General features: G+C 39.6%; 1 protein-coding gene across 4 annotated transcripts; it reads right to left on the bottom strand.

The window, feature by feature from the left end:
- Positions 1-323: 323 nt before the first annotated feature.
- Positions 324-21,629, bottom strand: ELOC (elongin C). Of its 4 annotated transcripts, none has more exons than XM_066266338.1 (4): positions 21,515-21,629; positions 9,019-9,068; positions 7,088-7,231; positions 324-2,188 (listed from the first exon to the last, which is right to left on the bottom strand). In XM_066266338.1, the coding sequence occupies exons 2-4, from the start codon at positions 9,020-9,022 to the stop codon at positions 1,998-2,000; spliced, it is 339 nt and encodes a 112-aa protein (XP_066122435.1). In that variant the 5' UTR covers positions 9,023-9,068; positions 21,515-21,629; the 3' UTR covers positions 324-1,997. The 4 variants fall into 4 exon arrangements, with proteins under 4 accessions (XP_066122435.1, XP_066122432.1, XP_066122434.1 ...); XM_066266335.1 differs by lacking the exon at positions 21,515-21,629 and adding an exon at positions 21,281-21,400; XM_066266337.1 differs by lacking the exon at positions 21,515-21,629 and adding an exon at positions 20,987-21,064.
- Positions 21,630-23,496: the final 1,867 nt, after the last annotated feature.

Raw genomic sequence — 23,496 nt, forward strand, 5'->3', positions numbered from 1 at the left:
GGAAAGCAATAAATAATCTTGACAGTATAAAAATGAAATATTAACTGAATTAAAACAAAGGATTTTGTGGTAATACTTTCTGTGCAGAAAAAAGTATCGAGGAGACTTGCCCATACTTTAAAAAGTAAACTAAATTACCAAGTGTCAAAAAGCCGGTAAAAAAGTCTCAATGCTATATAAAATCAACTCTTAAATTTAACCAAATAAAAATCTCTGCTATTCAATCATATGGCAAGATATCCTGAAGCAAATAGTTTCATGAATCCTCAGAAAAAAGAGAAAATTAAGGCTAAAAAGATCAAACACCAAGTGTTCATCAAACCTTTCAGTCAACAGAGCCTTTATTAACATGCAAGTATCATTTGCCACAAGATATACAAGTTTTCCTAATCTTTCGGTTCTTTTTCAATATTTTAACGTGAGGTCCCTTGTGGATCTAACAAAAAGTAACCTACTAAAACCGGTCAAAGTCAAACTTGATTCTAGCTATCATCTTAGCCTTTAAGATCATTATTTAGGTTTATAATTGGCATTATTTGTCCTCAAGTAGCAGAATATAATTCTTGTACTTGATAATCTTCTATACTAAAATATGTACCAGTATGTTTTAAGAAGTTACTAAAATATATGCAATTAACATATATATATATATATATTTGCTTTCCATAAGCTGGAAAGTACAATGTTAAATCTTCTAAGAGGAAAATTATTTATTGATCTTGGTTGTTTATGGTTTTTGCAGTTTCCAGAAAAACTGGTCTACATTAAACCAGTCCTGAACAACTAAGCTGAAAACTAAATTCACAGACTCTGACGACAGCTTTGATTTACTAAGAGAAACAATAATAAGCCAAACGAGTGCTTTTTTTCCCATGCCTAAGCAGAGAGGCTGTAATAGTTATTGAAAAAATTTTTAATCTGCTTAGCATAAAAGCTGAATGACCTCTTTAGAAGTTAAGATTTCAGTAGAAGACCCACAGATGATGGGCATATTTATTGGGACACATTTTAATTAATAGAAGATAATTCATAAACTATATCAAAGTGCATTATAAGACTTGCACTGCATCTCTCCACGTTTGTCATATTTTATAACATTTCAGTTGGATGCAGGAAGACTGGAATAATTCAGAAAAGTCTAGCTTTTAAGATCTTGGTAAAGTTCATAGTGAGTCTTTTAAAACTTTTAAAGAACCAGAAGTATAATCACAACAGAAGACTATGTAAGAAGAATGAATATTGCAAAGGAAGTTTTATAGTCAATGAAAGTACAGTACTTTGGATTGGCCAAAATGCACAGTACACATGAAATCAAGTCATGTAGTTTAGTTTTTGACCGTGTGGCTACAGTTCAAAAAGTCATTGCTCCAAAAGCCGTACCTAGTAAACCTTCCAAAATTGCTTTTAAATAAAGCTCTTAAAATGTACCAATAAACAAAAAGACAAGATACACTGAAACAATACTGAAGTTTATCAAAAGACAGGTAAGAAATTTCAACTCTTATGTCTTTGACAGTTATAAAAAAAATCATTATTTGGCTAAGTTATAAACATGTTTATAATGTAATTATTTGCATAATTCTAGTAATGCTTATGACGGCTCGAAGACCAGAATAGGTAAAAAAAAAAAACACACTAAAAACATAAAAATATGTAGCCCGAATATTTTACCTGTAGAATATGTTCATTTATGACTAAATTGCAGCATTTACTATATCACCATCACTCTAATTTTAAAAATCACATCCAAAGGATAAGGCAAAACTACCTATGAACTGGCATATTTGTTTATTTCTTAATTTGTGAAAGTGTCCTTAATTTGTTGGTGTAGCAAACAAATTCCAACTTTGCTATGCAAAAGAAGAGAATAATCTGCTTGGCAATGAACTTTAAAGTTCAGTAGCACACAGGCAGCATGCTATAGATGAAAAATTACTGACTGAACTACAGGTATTAAATACTGAAAAAAGTTAACAGTTTATTATAATTTATTTTATTTAACAATCTAGGAAGTTCGCGGCCATCAGCAGTTCCAGTGCAATTTCTGGTGCAATTGGGAATTCAGGAATCTCCGTGGAGCTGTTAGTGTAGCGAACCTTGTAAGTAAAATACATGCATACTTTTGATAGCACATGTGAAGGGATCTCTCTAAAATTGACTTCATTAGTTTCGTTCTCAGCAAACTGACCTATAAAAGAAAAAAAGGTATGTTTGTTATGGGTGGGTTCCAAAATTCCTATGTTGAAGCGCCCCCTCCCCCCAGTACATCGCAATGTGACTGTATTTGGAACTGGGTGTTTTCTTTCCTGTTCAGGAAGCATTTTAAATATGGAACGTTCCTACAAATTAGCATGTCATCCTTGCACTGTAGCCATGCTATCGTCCCAATTTTAGTATACGTGCTGCCAAAGCGAGCATCGAGGCAGGGTCTTTAAACTGGTAATTAAGGCACAACAGGGTTGTTAGGGCAGGCTCTAATCTCATATGACTGGTATCCATACAAGAAGAGGAGATCAGGTCACAGAAACAGAGGGGAGACCATGTAAAGACACAGGGAGAAGACAACCACCTAGGAGACAAGCCCAGAACTTCTACGGTCCAGGGCCAGGAGAAAACAACGTTCTGGGGTTGAAATCACCCAGCAGCCTACAGTAGTGTGTTATGGCAGCCCCAGCAAACTATTATAGCATGAAAAAAATACATATACCCAACCAGCATCAAACAAACTAACTCTGATTTTTTGGTATAACCATAAAAATCTTATATTAAGATAGCATTTGAGATTCACTAAGACTGCATTTTAAAACTCTATCTCCGAGAACTTTGAACACTTTGGGAGCTTTTTCTAAGACTGTTGATGGTGGGATCACTGAAGGGTAAGTAGGGGTCAAGTCTTCACGGGCCACCAGGAGAGCCCTGTGCTATACGGAATTGCCATGAAACAGTATTTTAGAAATCTTTTCAGGAAAGTAAATCTACTGTTGCCCCCTTTAGCTTTTAAAAATATGATTATGTTAATGAAATCTCCTTATAAGTACTTCCCTTTATTTCATAACACTTCACGAACAATTTTTAGTAATTCCTCACAATTTTTTAGCTATATAAAGGTTTTATCACTTAGCTTTTATTATAGGGATAAAATATTTTCTTAGGAGTCAAGGAGTAGTACTATGACCTGATTGCAAAAGGCAGAGAAACATACTTTTTGAGAATGTAGTATTTAAATTTTTTTTTTTTTTGTATTTTTCTAAAGTTGGAAACGGGAGGCAGTCAGATAGACTCCCGCATGCCCCCGACCGGGATCCACCCGGCACGCCCACCAGGGGGCGATGCTCTGCTCATCCGGGGCGTTGCTCTGTTGCAACCAGAGCCATTCTAGCACCTGAGGAAGAGGCCACAGAGCCATCCTCAGTGCCCGGGCCAACTTTGCTCCAATGAAGCCTTGGCTGTGGGAGGGGAAGAGAGAGACAGAGAGGAAGGAGAGGGGGAGGGGTGGAGAAGCAGATGGGCACTTCTCCTGTGTACTCTGGCTGGGAGTCGAACCCGGGACTCCTGCATGCCAGGCCAATGTTCTACCACTGAACTGGCTGATCAGGGCTAAAAGTTTTTTTAATAATTGTGTATTGGTTGTGGGGAGGGGTGAAAGAAAGACAAGCAGGCTTCAGCAAGTAATTCACAGTAATAAGGGTTTGTTTTTTTTTTAGGTAAAATTCACATCATAAAATTAACCATTTTAAAGTGTACAATTCAGTGTATATTCACAATGTTGTGTCACCACCCCATCTATCTTGTTCCAAAACAGTTTCATCACCCCCAAATAAAACCCTGGACCCTTTCAGCAACTACTCCCGCTTTCCCTCCCCCAACCTCTACTTCCTACCACACCAATCCACTTTCTGTCCCTATGGATGTATCTACTCTGGTATCTCACAGAAATGCAATCACAGCATGCCCCCTCTGTGGACGGCTTCTCTCACTCAGCGCGGTGTTCTGGGGCTGCAGCTACATCGTAGCTTGTATCAGTACTTCACTCCTCTCTACGTAAACATGAGTTTTGGGCTGAAAGTTCGGTCTTCAAGATAAAAGCTCTTATTTTTATTTATTTATTTTAAAGATTTTGTTTATTCAGTTTTAGAGAAAGAGGAGAGAAACAGAGAGAGAGAAAGGGGGGGAGGAGCAGGAAGTATCAGCTCCCATATGTGCCTTGACCAGGTAAGCCCAGGGGTTCGAACCGGTGACCTCAGTGTTCTAGGTCGATGCTGTATCTACTGTGCCACCACAGGTCAGGCCAAAGCTCTTATTTTTAAATTAAAGGAGACCAAGCTCACAAAAAAACAAAAATCCTTTAATTTTAATTTTTAATTAAAATTTTCTTGGTACCCATGATTGTTCCCCCTAAAGTATGTCCTCGCTCTGTCCAGGAGAAAAGTTTAAAAGCAACTCAACCCAGGAGCACAAGCCCTGTTAACACCCAGACTGATGTCCCCTAAGTACCATTTCCCATGAAAAGAAATCAGGGCTCTTTGGAAAAATGGCTGTTTCCAGGATTGACAAGTAATGTACAAAATGAGCCTGAGAACTCTTGTTATTACAGAAAGTAGTATAGCTATCCAAGATTAATGGGGCCCATCAAAAGAACACAGGAGCCAACCTAATGTGGCTCCTTCTGGCATAAAAATGGAGCAATTTGAGTACCAGTGAGAATGACTGCACTGGATTAGAAGCTATCATATATATAAAGCCATGAATTGATAATGACATGCAAAGACAAACAAATAAACAAACATACAAAACACTGCTATTGGAGGATGCTGGAGAACCAATTCATTATTTTATTTTATTTTTTTATAGAAAGATATGAAAGTCTCCTGTCTTACAAGGATGACTAGGGTCATTTGGTTTTAATTTTTTTTTTTTTTATTTATTTATTCATTTTTAGAGAGGAGAGAGAGAGGGAGAGAGAGAGATAGAGAGGGAGAAAGAGAGGAGGGGGGAGGAGCTGGAAGCATCAACTCCCATATGTGCCTTGACCAGGCAAGCCCAGGGTTTCAAACCGGCGACCTCAGCATTTCCAGGTCGATGCTTTATCCACTGCGCCACCACAGGTCAGGCTCAATTCATTATTTTGAAAAATTATATGTAAAGGAGGGGACAATCAAGCATTTAATCTTTTCTTTCTTGTACAGACTATTATTTCAGGGTAACCAAATAGCTCTTTAATGGAGAATTCTAATTAATAAATTCAGAATAAATTATGCAATTAGAAAATCACTGTTTTATAATTCCAATTGAAGTATATCTCAGCAATAATCACAATAAATGCTAAAACCATTGTTTGAAAGTCAGTCTAGAGAATTATTCATGGATGAATCAGCTTAATAACCCTGAACTACTAATTGATCTTGACATTGCTAAAAGATGTGATACAATAGTAACACCTATGAAGTCTTGCCTAGTAAAATGAACCAGATTCGATTCAAGTCTCTGGGGTTCTAATTATGAGTTGAGAAGATGTAACATTAAGTCTAATCAGGATGTGGAAATTATAGAAATAGCCTTGTAAATCTGATGGTCTGGATAAAAGGGAGGGGGCAGGGGGCTATCAGAGATTTTGTAAATGAAATGACAACACCAGGGATTTGCTTGAAATACTTGTTAAAAAAAGTGAGAAGCAAAATGTCCATAACTATTTACACTGCACACATGGAAGTGTGTTATTCTCTACCTCCATGTATGTTTTGAAATCTCCATAGTAAAAAAAATCAGAAAAGACATTGCAAGGGACCCCAAATAGCCAAAACACTCCTGAAATGAAAAAGTCGGAGGCCTCACATTTATCAATGTCAAAAACTTACTATAAGGCTGCAGTAATCAAAACAGTTTGGTACTAGGACAGTATAGATATGTAGATCAATGGAAGAAAAATTAAGAGTCCAGAAATAAACCCACACATCTGTGGTCAACTGATTTTCTACAAAGTTGCCAAGACCATTCAACAGGGTAAAGAATGGTCTCTTCAACAAATGGTACTAGTATGCCCACATGTGAAAGAATAAAAAACTATTGGTTTACACCATGTACAAAAATTAACTTAAAATAAAAAACCTAGCTGTAATAGCTATAACCATAGAACTCATATAAGAAACATAAGGGTAAATCTTCATGACACTGGATTTAGCAATGGATTTTTAGACAGGACTCCAAAAAGCACTAAAAGATAAATTGGGCTTTAACAAAATAAAAAAAACTTGTCAAAAGACACTATTAGGAAAAAGATAACCTAAAAAATGGGAGAAAATATTAGCAAATCATGTATCTGATGAGAATCTACTATCCAGAATGTATAAAGAAGTCTTACAACTCAAAACAAAAAAGATAAACAACCCAATTAAAAACTGGGTGATAGACTTGAAGGGACATTTCTCCAGAGGATACACAAACAGCCAGCAAGCACATGAAGAGATCCTTTAGTCATTAGGGAAATGTTAATCAAAACCACAATGAGACACTAGCTCATGCCCACTCGGGTGGCTAGAATATAAAAAGGCAAATAAAAAGTGTCAGTGAGGATGTGGAGAAAACCACAGGGGGAAACCTCATACATTGCTGGTAGGAATGGAAAATGGTTCAGTCACCGTGTCAAATTTGGCATTTCCCCCCAAATTACCCTACGTTCCTGAAATTCCACTTCCTAGGAAAAAATTTTTTCTTGTGTTAAAATAAATCACCTCAAAGAAAATGTTACTAGCAGTTTGGGAAGTGGTAATTTCTACAGATAAACTTTAGAAGTCGGAGCAGAAATGGAAGCAGGAGCACAGATCAGCAGTGTCCTGTGTTGAAGCTGACCCTGAAACTCACCTGGGAAATGAGCCTTCCTATTACAAAATCGCCAGTCTGGCCTCACTGAAACTAGGGTCAACACTAAAAACAGGATATGGCAGAAGCCAACTTTTCCCAATGCAACATAATATTGCAATGTTCAAATAGTTATTGTCTTTTAAATGTTATGAGTCATTTAATTCAACTTAAAAATATATTCATCAAACACTGAAAGTGAAGTTACATGAAGAGCAAATAGCATTCCTACCTGGGCCACTCAACATGGCTTTTATTGTTCCTGATGTCAGTGCATGTTCTCTTTTCACAATAAATTCGTGACCATCCGAAGATATCAATTTGACATACATGGCATCAGGGCCTTCACAGCCACCATAGGTTTTCTCTTCTCCATCTAAAGTCAAGTAGTAAAATGGTTTTGAATCACAAAATTTATTAACAACAAATAGGTTTACCAGGGTCAATATTTGAAGAACTTAGACCAGCAAGATTTCTGAAGGGGAATAACTACCAAGATTTGAAAGTTTTTTAACATCTTATTTATTATTCTCTACACATTTTCCAGTATCAGAATAAACTCTACACTCAAGAATGTTGTCTTAGACAAAAATTTACCAGCATTTCTCAAAAAGTATTAACAATATTTTTGTGACCACAGCAGCACATTCAAATTTGAAGACTAAAACAAATTATCCAAATAGTAAAACTTTAATTCTATCACCTGAAATATGCATTCTACAAATAAGATGCATAGTGTGTTTACAAATGAATGTTTACGTCATGTGAGCTCAATTTCTGACAAGTCCAAATTCTAAATGTCAGGGCTTCCTTTACTTAGCATTTTACTCTGGATCCATAATTTGATAACAATTATCAAACTTTTTATTGCTTAGTTTAAATGACTGCACAATGAAAGTAATGAATACTGACAATACCTGAAAGTAGAGGAGAGGGGACAGGGAGAGTGTGCAGGTGTCACTCTGCTCCTGGCTTTGGCCAGTGACTAGCTCATAACTTTCTGGGGGAGTATATATTTTTGTATATACCTTTACGATCTTTCTCACACATGTAATTTTATAGTACTGAACTGGTGGAAATTTAATTTTTATGGTTACCAATATCTGAAACAAAGTTTCTTCTGGATTACTCTAAAAATTTATAGTGTCCTAGAGAGAAGTACAGAGGATGAGACTGAAGTAGTGTTCAGCTACTAACACCCATTACTCATTTATTTTTTAATAATTTAGAAACCTTAAAATTAAGATTAATAAATATCAATATCACTTATGTACTACAGCTGCTCAAAATGTTTAATCTGAATGTAATAGGTGAAAACACTGAAATCTAAATTTAAAATAGCCATGGACGACCTCCCTCCCCACCCCCACTCCCAGGTAGGGAACTATTTAAAGGAGACTAGAGACAAATTAATGCAGTAAATGATCCCTAATCAGTTCCTGGATTTAAAATAATAAACCTGTTAATAAAGAACACTATTGAAACAACTGAAAAACTCTGAATATGAACTGAATACATGCTGATATATTTAGATGTGGACAATTAAATCTTAAATGGAGAAAAAGGTATTTCTTAAGTTTATGTGTGTGTGTATATATATATATATATATATATATATACACACACACACAAGTATATGGGTGTATAAATAACATACACACAGAGGGAAGGCAAATGTGGCAAAAACAGCATTAGCTGGTAAAAGCCATATAGTATATTACTCTTGCAATTTTTTGTTATAAAAAGCTGGGCAACTCATAAAGATGCAAGTAACTTCTACATTATAGACTATCCAAACATAAAGATTCTTAGCAGTTTTTGCCAATTTCTCGAACAAAAACAATTATCAATTATTTAAACTTACACTTCTAGTACTTTTTGCAAGCTGAACCATTCTGTATGTATGTTGGGAAAGTTTCTAATATCTTAAAGTACAATTTACTCACTAGGAATCACAAATTTTATTTGGTACAATAACGTTACTGTTCTGTCTTTCAAGAATATACAGTAAATATAAGCTGTTAATTTAAACAACTACTTTTGGTGTACTCTGATCATTTAATAGCTTTCACTCACTGACATCGAAGGCCTGTCTTTGAGAAGAAAAACCAACTTCTACTAGTTGAAATACTTAACCTGTTATTTTTTTATTATGAAACTTACCCATTATGTTATAAAATCCTACTCGCTTCCACAGGAAGTTTAGTAGTTTCCTGAAAATATAACAATGCTATATTAAGACTAATGCTGAAATAACATGTTTTCACCCATTATTATTTAGTATGTCTTTGGTATTACAAGTTTAAGAACTCTCTGTGCTAACCAAGTATTTCCCAGCCATCGTAACATGCAACAGTACTAGTTTCTGAACACTGGAGAAAAGATGATCACCTCCAGGACAATGAAGTCGACATAAAGATTTGTTCTTTTATTTTTTCTTTTAAGGCAACTATTCTGACAACAGTTTAAAATACAGAGACTGGACTCTCTCTTCCTGGAGCATGCCTGCACCTTTCCCTTTCTTTTCTTTTCTTTTCCCCAGTTATGTTTTCCTTGTCACTCTCCTAACCTTTAAGGAGCCCCAGGAGACTTGCATCCAGTGAGCAGTGGGCAGAGGCAGCTTATCCTGGGCTAACCCCCTGAACCTGTCTCCAGGGTTCCCTCTTCTCCTACACGAACAGTAAGTACTGTCTTTACTAACTTCTTTCTCTTAAAAAAGACACAAGAATCGAGGTCATGTCACTCCCTCCATAACATCTCCATTATTACTTGTGCACATTCTTTTGTCTTTCATTTTGAAAAAACAAAAAACAGATGCTGTTCCTTAGGACCTAAACTGAACTTGAAGGGGATCCTTGGCCTTAATCATCTTTGAACACGGTACTACTTGATACTGGTAGACATGAAAATATCTGCTCAATGAGGCCCTGGCCGGCTAACTCAGCGGTAGAGCATCAGCCCAGTGTGTGGAAGTCCCGGGTTCGATTCCCGTCCAGGGCACACAGGAGAGGTGCCCATCTGCTTCTGCACCCCTCCCCCTCTCCTTCCTCTCTCTCTTTCTCTTCCCTTCCCGCAGCCAAGGCTGCATTGGAGCAAAGTTGGCTGGGCACTGAGGATGGCTCCATGGCCGCCGCCTCAGGTGCTAGAATGGCTCTGGATGCAATGGAGTAATGCCCTAGATGGGCAGAGCATCGCCCCCTGGTGGGCATGCCGGGTGGATCCTGGTCAGGTGCATGCGGGAGTCTGTCTCTCTGCCTCCCTGCTTCTCACTTCAGAAAAATACTACAAAAAAATAAAAAGGAAAATATTTGCTGAATGAATAACATGATAAATCCAAGGACATGGGGTAGCTTTCATGAGAACAAAAGACAAAGCAAATGTGTACATTTATAACACATTTTACTTTTTCATCCCTTCAGAATGCAGGCTACCAAAGTTCTGATATGTAACAGAGTGGTAAAAATTTATAATTTTAGAAAAATTTAAGAAATTTTAAATATTACAAAATAAGGCAATTGCTAAATGAAAAGGGCTCATTTTTACAATAGTTTTTATTTTAACAGCATTTCCTCAAAGGAGGATTTTATTTTATTAATACCAATATTATTTTTTGTGTCACTATCAGGAAAACAGCATATTCTCATTATCTTTTTCTCTAAGAAATTCCTGACCAATAAATGTTTTAATTCTAGCCTTAAGGAAAGGGTCAAGAAATAAACCATAAAATTTTAGAAGAAGAAAGGAATGTGGAGATAACCTATGTCATCTCTCACCTTAAGAAACGGTAACGTCACTGATGTACAGAGAGGATGAATGACTTACTCCATGTGGTGACAGAGCAGGAGCAGAAATCAAATCTGTTAGTCTAGAACACTTGCTAAGCACAGACAGAGATATTTAAAGTACCATTTCTAATGTGAGATTAGGGCTGCAGTGCTGATGTAGCATTGTTACCAGAAATCCAAGGGCCTGGTAAGTGATAAACATTGCATGAAATACCTTACACACATTATCTTATTTTAAAATGACACTTTCTCAAGAAAATAATTGCTCACATTTTAAAGAAGAGGAACTACTGTACTCACAGGCTGCTCCTTGTTCAAGAATTCTACAGCTTCAGTGGCAGCCTGAGGATTTGAACCTAGGTAGGTAGGGTTTTATGGCCCATACTCCCTTCCACTATTCCATATCGTAAGGGTAAAAAAAAATCCTGGCTCCAGTTAAAACTGCTCATTCACTACTGCTGAGAGCTGTTGACACATTTCCTTAGAACAGTCTTTACAATTAAAAAACAGCACTATGTCATTTTATATTAGTAGGCAATTAAAAATATATCAGTTATTTTCTTCTGTTCATACTATTTTGTATCATTCTTCTAAAAAACAAAACAAAAGAACAAAATCCTAGAAGAGCTAGAAGAACAAGCATTTCAAGGGCCAACTTTTCTATCTGGAAAAATTTTCAGAGCTAAATACGAAAATGTTTACTTAACTCGCAGTAGCTAGGCAACCATGCAAAGTCACATCATAAAAGCCCTTTGGGTAGCAACAGTTTCTCCACAGACTTCTTAATATAGTAAATTAATTCCACCATTTCTACAGGGTTAAAGGGGGAGGGGGAAGATTCCCCATCACTAACAAAGAAAGAGCAAAGCTATAGAAAGAATTTAGAACAATTCTAATTCCCAGATAGAAGCTAAAAATATTTGAAATAAGATTCAATTTGGACTTAACCCACTAGAAACCTAAGTTTGGGGCAGCAAAAATCTGTTTGAATACTTGAGCATCTACTCCATAATTGGAATAGTTACTCCGAGTTCTGGAAATATGAATTAGGCAGGTAAAAGCTAGTGGTCAAGGAGCAGTGAGTGGGTTGAGTACGTACAGGCAGAAGTCACAGTGAACAATGGGCTGACCGAGATGTCATCATGCTCTTAGAGTATTATATGTAAACATTACTCTTTCACAATTTTTAAATTTTTGGTAACAAATACAGTGTGTCCGTAAAGTCGTGCACTTTTGATCGGTCACAGGAAAGCAACGAGACGATAGAAATGTGAAATCTGCACTAAATAAAAGGAAAACCCTCCCAGTTTCTGTAGGATGATGTGGCAGCATGTGCGCATATGCAGGTGATGACGTAACACCGTGTATACAGCGGAGCAGCCCACAGCCATGCCAGTCGAGATGTGAACAGTACAGAGGAAAGTTGTGTGTCCTGTGGCTTGCTAAGTTTGAATTTGTGACCAAAGTGCAACGTGAATATCTGTGCGTTTAAAATGAAGCACCATTACATAGGAATAACACTACTCGGTGGGATAAGCAGTTGAAGGAAACCAGCAGTTTGGTGGAGAAACCCCGTTCTGGTAGGCCATCAGTCAGTGATGAGTCTGTAGAGCAGGGGTCCCCAAACTACGGCCCGTGGGCCACATGCAGCCCCCTGAGGCCATTTATCCGGCCCCCGCTGCACTTCTAGAAGGGGCACCTCTTTCATTGGTGGTGAGAGGAGCATAGTTCCCATTGAAATACTGGTCAGTTTATTGATTTAAATTTTCTTGTTTTTGATTTTAAATATTGTATTTGTTCCCATTTTGTTTTTTTACTTTAAAATAAGATACGTGCAGTGTGCATAGGGATTTGTTCATAGTTTTTTTTTATAGTCCAGCCCTCCAACGGTCTGAGGGACAGTGAACTGGCCCCCTGTGTAAAAAGTTTGGGGACCCCTGCTGTAGAGGCTATATGGGACAGCTACCTAAGGAGCCCTAAAAAATCTGTGCATGAGCCCACATCGAACTGCACTGGATAGGTATAAAACTGGGAGTTTTCCTTTTATTTGGTGCAGATTTCATATTTCTATCATCTTCTGTTCTTTCCTGTGACCAGTCAAAAGTGCACCATGACTTTATGGACACACTGTAGAAATTCTAACCCAGGGTGTACACTGAAATCAGTTTTGAATCTAGTATCATCTAACACTGAAAAGATCTTTGAATAGCCTGTCCAATTCCTGATTTGAAATTTTACCTGTTTCATATACTGCTGTTATTTCCCCATGTATAAGATGCACCCTTTCCCAAAAATTTGGGGTCTAAAATCTGGGTGCGTCTTATACAGTGGTTGTAGCTTTTTTTTTTAAAGTTGCATTTCCCGCTTTTTTGTGCAGATGAGTTGTATGAATTTTATGATGAATACAACTTGAGTTCAATAACTATGTAATACATTTTCCCCTAAATTTCAGGCCCCCAAATTAAAGTGCGTCTTATACATGGGGAAACACGGTGTATTGCTACACGGCTTTCTAGACTATATTCTGTTCCATCAACCTGCTGATGCCTGCCTAATTTCCCCCCCACTGTTTTAAAATAGAACAGCCTGATAAAATATGTTTTGCTAAATGGTTGGACAATTCCCTTTTTGTTATTACACATTTCTTATTAGGTCTACTTTTGGGTTTATTATACTTTCTGAAAGGTTATTGCTCATGTTTTTTAAAAAAAGGTTTTTAATTCAGTAAGTTGATTTTCAACTGTACCATCTTTGGAAAAGTCTCTCTTATTTTTTTTGTGACAAAGGCAGAGACAGAGAGAGGGACAGATAGGGACAGACAAGAAGGGAGAAAGATGAGAAGCATCAATTCTTTGTTGTGGCACCTTAGTTGTTCATTGATTGCTTTCTCATATGTGCCTTGATGGGGGAGGGAGAGTAAGGTGGGGCTAAAGCAGAGCCAGTGACCTTGGGGCTCAAGCCGGATGAGCCCATGCTTAAGCCAGCAATCTTGGAGTTTTGAACCTGGGTCCTCTGCATCCCAGTTCAGCGCTCTCTCCACAGTGCCACCGCCTGGTCAGGTTTGAAAAGTCTCTTAATAGTTCTAATGGTTTTTCAGTTGATTTGCTTGGATTATTTAAGTAGGATTATTGCAACAGCTGAAAGTAAATCTACTCTTTGTATTTCTCTCTCTCTCTCTCTTTTAAAGTGGATATTTACTTGAAAAAAATGTTAGATGTCTGATGTCCTTCACAAAATATACTACAGATTAAAGTAGCAAATGTAAAAACACCATTCTGGAAAAATAGCTGGAAAAAAAATACAAATGGCTCAGAGAGACCTGCAAAAATATGCTCAGTCTCAATGTAATCAGTAAAATGCAAACTTAAATATTCAAACTTGCTAAGAATCAGTATTGGAGGGGAGGGAAAATGGGAGATACTGAATAAATGGCACACCGCAAAGGCAGCAGTTCTTCTTGCTATCTACTTTAAAGATACCCTAGCACACACAGTGTGCAAAGGTAAGAAAGCTCTTTCTTCACTGTGACATGCATACAAATGAAGAACTGAAAATAATATCTGTATTTGTAACAATTCAGAAATCCCAAGATAAACCTTTTAAATTGTATTTTTCAATTACAGTTTACATTCAATATTACTTTGTATTAGTTTCAAGTGTATAGCATAGTGGTTGGAAAATCATAAACTTTACAAAGTATGCCCCCAATATTACCAGTCAGTACCCACCTGACACCATACATAGTTATTACAATTGACTATATTCCCTATCCTGTACTTTACATCACTGTACCAAGAGAAACTTCAGTTTTTAAAAAGCAGATTAATATTTGCTGCCATTATGTAAAATAAGTGACTTCTTGTCTATTAATCTAGTGTTTTCTGAAGATCAACAAATGAATAAAAATACACCTTCAAAAATGTAAATAACTAGAAAACTATGGGTTAAAACTGATTTTTAAAAAACAACAGGTTGGCCCTGGCCGGTTGGCTCAGTGGTAGAGCATCAGCCCAGCATGTCAATGTCCCAGGTTTGATTCCTGACCAGGGCACACAGAAGAAGCACCCATCTGCTTCTACACAGCTAACCCTCTCACTTCTCTCTCTCTCTCTTCTCCTGCAGCCATGGCTCAATTAGAGCGACCTGACCCCAGACGCTGAGGATGGCTCCATAGCCTCCACTTCAGGCACTAAAAAAATGGTTCTGGATACAAGGCAGCAAGGCCCCCAGATGGACAGAGCATTCACCCCCTAGAGGGCTTGCTGGGTGGATCCCAGTCAGGGTGCATGTGGGAGTCTGTCTCTGCCTTCCTTCCTCTCACTAAATAAAAGAATAAAATAAAAAAGCAACAAGTGGCCCTGGCCAGTTGGCTCAGTGGTAGAGTGTCGGTCTGGTGTGCAGGAGTCCCGGGTTTGATTCCCAGCCAGCGCACACAGGAGAAGCGCCCATCTGCTTCTCCACCCCTCCCCCTCTCCTTCCTCTGTCTCTCTCTTCTCCTCCCACAGCCAGGCCTCCATTGGAGCAAAGTTGGCCCGGGTGCTGAGGATGGCTCTATGGCCTCTGCCTCAGGCGCTAGAATGTCTCTGGTTGCAACAGAGCAGCGCCCCAGATGGGCAGAGCATCGCCCCCTAGTGGGCATGCTGGGTGGATCACGGTCGGGCACATGTGGGAGTCTGATGCCTCCGTTTCCAACTTCAGAAAAATACAAAAAAAAAAAAAAAAAGCAACAAGTAAACGTGTAGAACCAAGCAGCACATTAAAGGAACAATGGTCAGTCAGCCTGATGCTTGGAAAGCAAAGTAAATCACATTAACCAAGAATTACACAATGCTCAGGTCTATTTGAAGAGGCTTCAGCCATATTATACAAATTGACAGAAGTTATGACACAATTCCAATTTCTAATAAGACATCAAAATATACTGTTTCACCCTGGCTGGATGGCTCAGTTAGTTAAAGCATCTTCCCGAAGCACAGAGGTTGCTGGTTCGATCACCACGGGGTCAGGGCACAATACACAAACAGCGCGATGTTCCCTTCTGTCTGTCTCTTGCTAAACTCAATACAAAAAAAAAAAAAATCCTGCGTAGAATGTGGCTATAGTCATTGAATCCATGTCTGTGACGATGAGTTAAAATTCTCATTCTGGCCATTCACTTATAACAATGCTCTTATATTTAACTCTAAGGTAGATAGATAGTCTTAATACTTTTAGCAAACTGTGTCCTTTCCCATCTTCTCCTCCACTGTGAAATTTATAGTTCTCACTATTAGACACAAATGTTTCACAGTAACCTGTAAGTGCGTCTTTTTAGATCTACCTGTCACCCTACCTTAGCTGTTAAGTTTCCACAAGGCCAAGTTCTTTATTTTTATAATCCATATATTAAACACACAATGGTAATTATGTGGTCCTGTTAACAAAGTCTCATACAGTAATGTATCTGCCACAGACACAGGTAGTATTATTTATCCTGAGCTTTCCAACAAAATAGTTATTCAGGCCTTGGCCGGCTGGTTCAATGGTAGAGCGTCAGCCTGGCGTGCAGGAGTCCGGGGTTCGATTCCCCGCCAGGGCACACAGGAGAAGCGCCCATCTGCTTCTCCACCCCTCCCCCTCTCCTTCCTCTCTGTCTCTCTCTTCCTCTCCAGCAGCCAAGGCTCCACTGGAGCAAAGTTGGCCTGGGCGCTGCTGAGGATGGCTCTGTGGCCTCTGCCTCAGGTGCTAGAATGGCTCTGGTTGCAACAGAGAGACTCCCCCCCCCCCATGGGCAGAGCATCGCACCCTATTGGGCGCATGTGGGAGTCTATCTGACTGCCTCCGTTTCCAGTTTCAGAAAAATACAAAAAAAAAAAAAAAAGTTATTCAATAGCACCAAGCTTTTGACCAAGATTGATTCTTTTCATGTTTTGTCCTCAATGTTGGTCTTTAAGAAACGTAGAACTTTCAGACAACCACAATAAAAATGGTTCTTTCTAGGAAACATCTATTTAAGTTTGAAATATTATGGGTTATATTGAGGGAAGAGAGTGCCTAAGGAAGGAGATGGTATTCCATCTTTCATAATAGAATTATGTCAATATGAATTTTAATTCTTTATTTTAAAGATTTCCAGGGCATGGACATATTTTATGAAATTATGATAATCAAAACATCAGTCTCACAATATTTTACCCACTACTATATTCCTCTATGTGATTTCTGGAATTTATGTTTCCTAGAACTAATTCAGTTATCTTCACATTTCTAGCTTGAGACCCAAATAGATTAAGTGATAAGACTTCTGTTTCTTCACCTCCTAAATTAAAAATGGGCTAAGTCGTATCTTCAAGTCCCTTTCAGCTCTACCATTTCATGACTGAACCCACTGGAAATTCATCCTCCCTCTACAACAAATGCCTGGAACTCCCACTTTCCCATCTTTATAAAGCAGAGCTGTGTTCCCACTGAATCTATCCCATCCCTGTAAACTACCTAACCTCCCTTAGGAAATGATCTCCAAACTCCTTTGCTTAGGTTTAAAAAGTATGAGCAAATATTCCCACTCTATAGTATATATTTAAGTAGTATAGATTCTTACATTATTAAATGATTTAAAAGAATCTTTAAAATGCTGGGCTAAAAATAAATATATAGAAAATAAACATTTAGGATAGGTTAGCTAGACGGATTAAGTCATATCAGTGTAACTGCAAAGATTTTTCCAGATTATTTTCTAGTACTGAAAATATCTACCAAAACCCTCCAAACAAGCCTTTTATAATATTAATTTAGAGCCTGATATATAAGGCTAATTATAATTCTGACTACAAACTATTACCTGATTATATTACACAATTACCATAAGGTAATGAAACTGTCATCTTCCATTCAAAATGGATTTATATATCTTGATATATACTATATATATTTTTTTGAATGGCAAATAATTATTTTTGTTCTATGCATGTTTTATTTATTTATTTATTTTAGAGAGGAGAGTGAGAGAGAGAGAGAAAGAGAAGGGAGGAGGAGCAGGAAACATCAACTCCACTATGTGCCTTCACCAGACAAGTTCAGGGTTTTGAACCAGTGACCTCAGCATTCCAGGTTGACGTTTTATCCACTGCGTCACCACAGGTCAGGCCCATGCATGTTTCACTGCCCTTATATCCCTAACTCCCTGCCCTCCCCTCTGACGTATGTATCCCCCCATTCCCCTCCCAATCCCAACTCTACCAAACCCAATTCCCTGCCAAGCTCAGGCCTCAACCAAAGAGCTGAATGTGGCTGGAGAAAAGACACAACCACTTTGGATGATCTTAACTTTAAATTTATGCCCACATACTTTAAGCAGGAACTTGGCATTGTATTGATCCTCCTAGCAAACAGGCTTTTCTACTGTGAGAAAATTTACAGCTTCCTCGAAACCTCCAACATCCCTCTCCTCCCTGCCCTAACTACTTATTTCATCAAGAAAATGGAAACAATCACTTCAATTGCTTGTCTTTCCTCCTTCATTCTACCTGCATGTATATAGCATATAGTATCTACCCTGTTTCAAAAGTTAAATAGAAACCATCCTTGCATACAAGGCCAACCTTTCCACTTAAGCACATCTATACTGTACAAGGATTTTGCTGCCATTATTCCTATCCACACATGAAAATGCAGTAACATCATCACTACTATCCATTTCTTCATAATCCACTCTGATCACTTTTGGCCCACTAGTTCATTGAAGGGTTCTAATCAAATTTCAACTACTTGATCTGGTATCATGATCAATTTTTTTTTTTCATTTTTTCGAAGCTGGAAATGGGTAGGCAGTCAGACAGACTCCCGCATGCGCCCAACCGGGATCCACCTGGCATGCCCACCAGGGGGCGATGCTCTGCCCATCTGGGGAATTGCTCTGTTGCGACCAGAGCCATTCTAGCGCCTGAGGCAGAGGCCACATAGCCATCCTCAGCGCCCAGGTCAACTTTGCTCCAATGGAGCCTTGGCTGCAGGAGGGGAAGAGAGAGACAGAGAGGAAGGAGAGGGGGAGGGGTGGAGAAGCAGATGGGCACTTCTCCTGTGTGCCCTGGCCTGGAATCAAACCAGGGACTCCTGCACGCCAAGCTGACCCTCTACCACTGAGCCAACCAGCCAGGGCTCAATCCATAGCTATAAATACCATCTATAAAATCTGACTCCCAGATTATCTCCCTTGCCGGACATCTCATGGATCTCCAACTTGGCTCCTGCACATATTCTGAGCTGTATACTAGGGATCAGACTCTTTTACAGAGCTCCTGATTTATTCCTCAGAAACCAGTGCACCCTCCTCACTTCTCATTTCAGTAAATGGCACTACTGTTCACCTACATGCTCAGAAAAACAGCTGATTTCTGAAAAAATAAATAAAAAAAATTTTTTTTGTCCTAGACGTAAAGGCATTTGCTCCATCTTCAAATTACATTTCCAATCAAACCACTTCTCACTAACTTACAAGTCTGTAGTTCCAGTTCAAGCCACCATTTCTCAACTGGACTACCACAAGCCTCCTTAGGAGCTGGTTTCCCCACTTTCTCTGAACTGTCCATTCTCCACCCAGCAACTAGTCATCAAAAGCATAAATCAGATTTCACTCCCCTGCACAAAATCCTCTAATGGCTCCTCATTAAAGACAGGAAAAAAGAGTATCAAATTCCATCATACTTAGTCTCTGTTAATCACTCTTCCTTCACAATGCACCAGCCACATGGGTGTCTTTAGAATTACAATAGGTCAAGTTCATTCCTCCCTTAAGGTCCTTGAATTTGCAGTTACTGCTATCTTAAATTTCTTCCCTCACATCTTCCTCATTTAGGTCTGCAGGTAAAACAGCAACTCCTTAGAGAGGAAGATCTTTGTTCATGTCCCCATCAAAATTAGACATGCACCCGGCCACTCTAACTTAATCTGACTCTACTCCTGCTATGTCATCTTTACATTTATCACCACTTTGCTCACTTACTGTATATCCTTTCTCTTTCTTTAAGCTCCAGAGGGCAGGCCTAGTATAATGCCTGGCATATAGCAGTTGCTCAGTAAATGTTTCTGGAATGAATGGTACCATTTTTTTCCTTAATAACCAAGGCCTAAAACTTCAGGCATCTCTGGATGAGTTTGTTCTGATCTTATGAACAGTAAACGTTTTACCACAGGTTTGCTAAAATGCATTAACACATTTTCCAGATTATTTTCTAGTACTAACCCCCCCAAAAAACCCCCCAAACAGCATTTTTTATAAGACATAAACTAATATTACTTTACAACTTGATGTATAAGGCTAACTATAACTTCTGACTACACACTATTGCCTAATGAAACTGGCATCTTCAGCTTGAAATAAATTTATATATGTATGTAAAATGTTTTTTAGGGTGGTAGATAATTAGATAAATCTCATACATTAGGAAAAAAGAATAATCATTTAAAAATTAAGTGTGAACCCTAAATCACTGGCAATAAACAATATCCATGATGACTAGGATCACAGCTGTTTCCTTGCCCTTGTTACTCCAGAATGAATGAATCCACGTGTAAACTGTGATCTTTCAGCATTGTGAATTACAAAACGTAAACTAGGTCAGAAATTTATCATTTTAGTCCACTAAATTGAAAAAGAAACAACTCTTAGGGGATCCAAAGGCAAACGTGGTAGTTTGAAAATGAGGTTTTAAAACTCTAAAAAATGTCGGTTGTTTTCCACGCTGAAAACGATGCAGAGTAGAAATGCTGGCGTCAATGACACGAACTCCACAGCTATAGTTTACTAAAAAGGTTTTAGTTCCCCAAGAGAAACTCAATGGCCACTGTACTTGACACTGGATACCTCCTTTCAGACAAGACTGGGAGGCAGGTAGACAGCCTCAAACCACCAAGTCGGCACTGATCGCCCAGTAAGTTGCCCAGAGGTAAACTTCTCGGGGTCCCGCAGCAAAACGAGGGCCTCTCCTATCACTAGGGACTGCCTCCTAGACAGAGAAGGACGAATCTCAGTGCACACGGGGAAAGCAAAGAAGAACAGCGACAGGGCTGCCATGCCCCTAACTCCACCCTCCCCGCGCTCAGCCCAGAGAAGGCCCAGTCTCCCCGGCCACCGCCCCTCCTTCCACCCTTTTCCGAGCCCCCCGAACGGCTCCGGGAAAGGTCCCGCCGCCCTCTTCTCCCCTCCCCCAAACTAGGGGCTGAGGAGGCTCGGGGAGGATGGGAGCTTCCGTTCCTTCCCCGCCCAAATGGGAAGAAGTGGGCAGTTTGGGGCAGCGAGCGCGCCCTGGACAAGCCCCCGTGTCCCACGCGGACTCAGAGCTCCGTCCCCACCCCAGCCCGAGACTCACTGGTCAGCCCCGCAGCCACCGCGCCAGGTCCCCGCGCACCGCCACAGCCCCCACTCCAGGGCCGCCCCCCCACCCCTAGAAGCCTGCCGCCGTGGGTTCCGGGGCAGTTGGAAGAATCACTTCCGTCGGGTCACGGACCCTTTCAACGACGCGCGGGAGATTAGTATCTGGTGAGGCGGCACGCACTGAGTCTTTCGCCCACTTCCGTCCTGAGGAAGTGCACAGCGCCCCCTTCCCTTCTCCCTGTACCACAGTACCCCAGGACAGCGTGGGGGACAGAGATCTCTGGCAAACCTCAACCAATCTGATAAGTCTTCTGATTCTCAGCAGACAGCGCCGACCCTCATCCAATTTCTGCGGGGACAGCCGCCTCAAAGAAGAGCTCGTGGGTCCGAGGCCGCACTGCACCCTGGGATTTGTAGTTTCTCGGGCGGGCCTGTTGTTTGGACGAGGTAGCAGTGCATCCTGGGACTTGTTGTTTCTCAAGCTGGGTGTTAAAATTTGGGCGATTTTAGAGGTTGTCCCTACCTCTCGTTTAGGATGGTATGCGAGGAGGCCGGAGACTGTGTGCAGAGGAAAGATCGAAAGGTGGGAGTGCGGTTTCTAAGCTAACAAGATAGTGTACTCGAGGAGGCAGTGTCTCTGTCTTTTGTGAGAAGTTGCAGTGAGTGTTGAAAGCATAACTGCTGGAGCGATCGGCCGGCCTCATTTCCTCTCTTCCCGGTACCGTTCAATGTTTTCCGAAAACTAACCACGCCTCACCTCTGCCCTACCCCCCTCCCCAGCCCTAGAGTTGCGCAGCCCTTCTCGATTCTGAGGTCATTCGTAGAAATTCCAGGCGACTGAATCAGTGCTCAATTCTGAGACCATCTTTGTCACTCCACGCCCGCTGTGCCCCCGCACCCTCTCTTGCTGTGTCTCACTTGCTCTCTCTCGACCCGCCTATCCTTTTTACTTGCTTTCCTGTGGTTAACATCAGGCACCTTTCCAAGAAGGCTGAAACAGCTAAATATTCACCCTCTTTACAGGACTGTGGCATGTAGGGAACGCAAAGCCAAGAAGCTCACCATTGCAAGTTGCTCAACGAGGCACTGTTGTGTAACGATGTCCATAAAGGGAAACATACAACTATCCAAAGTTTGTTGACCTACTTAATGACTTTTGCCTGGAAGACATTTTTAGTTGATTTGGCAGATAAACTGTATTGCTTTTTACAGAAAGACTGCCCTGGATTAATTTATCAAAGCCTTTGCAAAAACTTAAAATTTTTTTGGTTGTAACGGTACTCAGTTTGGTGGGGAGGAGATGCAATGGGGTGAGAAGAGGAGGCTGTGGGCCTATTTTAAATAAGACTTTTTCTTTTTTTTTTTTTTCGTTTTTTGAGAGAGAGTAAGGGTAAGAAACGTATCAACTCGTTCCACTTAGTTGTGCACCCACTCATTGCTTCTTATGCCTGCCGATTGGGGCTGGTGCTGGCGACTTCAGGGTGGAGCCAGCGTCCTCGGCGATCCGGGAGGATACTCTTATTTACTGTGCCACGGGCCAGGGCCCTTCTTTACTTCTGAAGCGTCCTTTACTCTCCTACATTGCCCTATTTCCCACGCCTTTTTTTTTGCCTCTAAAGGGTGAGAGTTGTCTAGATGATAGAATTTTCCAAGTGAGGTTACTGAGGCTAGCTAATGCCTGAGTCAAGGCAGGAATCTAATCTAGGACTTTTTATAAAAATAAAATTTTATTTTAAAATTTAGTTTATGTAATCAATATAATACATGCTTATTATAAAAATGCAGAAGTTGCAGGTAAGTTTTTTTTTTAATGAGCTTTTTCATAGATAATGCACTTGAACATTCTGATGTGTAGCCTATCCTGATAGGAAGCCACTGCCAGGGTAGAATATGGAGAGACAGATGGTTTCCTTATAAGCAAAGGTGTCAGACACAGTGCATTTTGTCTCCCTATTGATTTAATCTGTATGAAGACCATATCAGATGAAAAAGTGTGCTAGAGTCAGAGGAAGGAGGAGTAAAGTTGGTAAAAGAAGTATCAATAACTTAAGATATGCAGATGACATGACATCATCTTACTGGCAGAAAGTGCAATGATTTGAAATGACTTTTGGTAAAAGTGCCAAAGCTGGACTGCATTTGAACATACAAGAAACGACTACAGAAAAAAAGACACAACTTTAACATAGACAATAGAGACATTGAAATTGTTAGATTTTGTTTACCTTGGTTCTCTCATCAATTGAAATGGAGACTGCAGCCCAGAGATAAAGAGAAAGCTGAGACTTGGAAGGGCAGCAATGAAAGAATTTGAAGAAATCACCCCGAATAAAGATGTGTCATTATAAACCAAGGCTAAGACTATTCACACCCTTGTATTCTTAATTTCTAAGCCTGATTGGAAAAAAATTGATTCTATGAAATATGGTGTTGGAGCAGAGCTCTATGGATACCCTGAATTGCCAGGATGAACAAGTGGTACTAAAACAAATTAAGCCTGAAACA

The sequence above is a fragment of the Saccopteryx bilineata genome, chromosome 3 (genome assembly GCF_036850765.1).
Source record: "Saccopteryx bilineata isolate mSacBil1 chromosome 3, mSacBil1_pri_phased_curated, whole genome shotgun sequence".
NCBI lineage: Eukaryota > Metazoa > Chordata > Mammalia > Chiroptera > Emballonuridae > Saccopteryx > Saccopteryx bilineata.

Coding starts and splice junctions, on each gene's coding strand:
- ELOC (XM_066266338.1), bottom strand. Junction 2,189..7,087: donor AGCCATGTTGAGTGGCCCAG/GTAGGAATGCTA, acceptor TTTCTTTTATAG/GTCAGTTTGCTGAGAACGAA.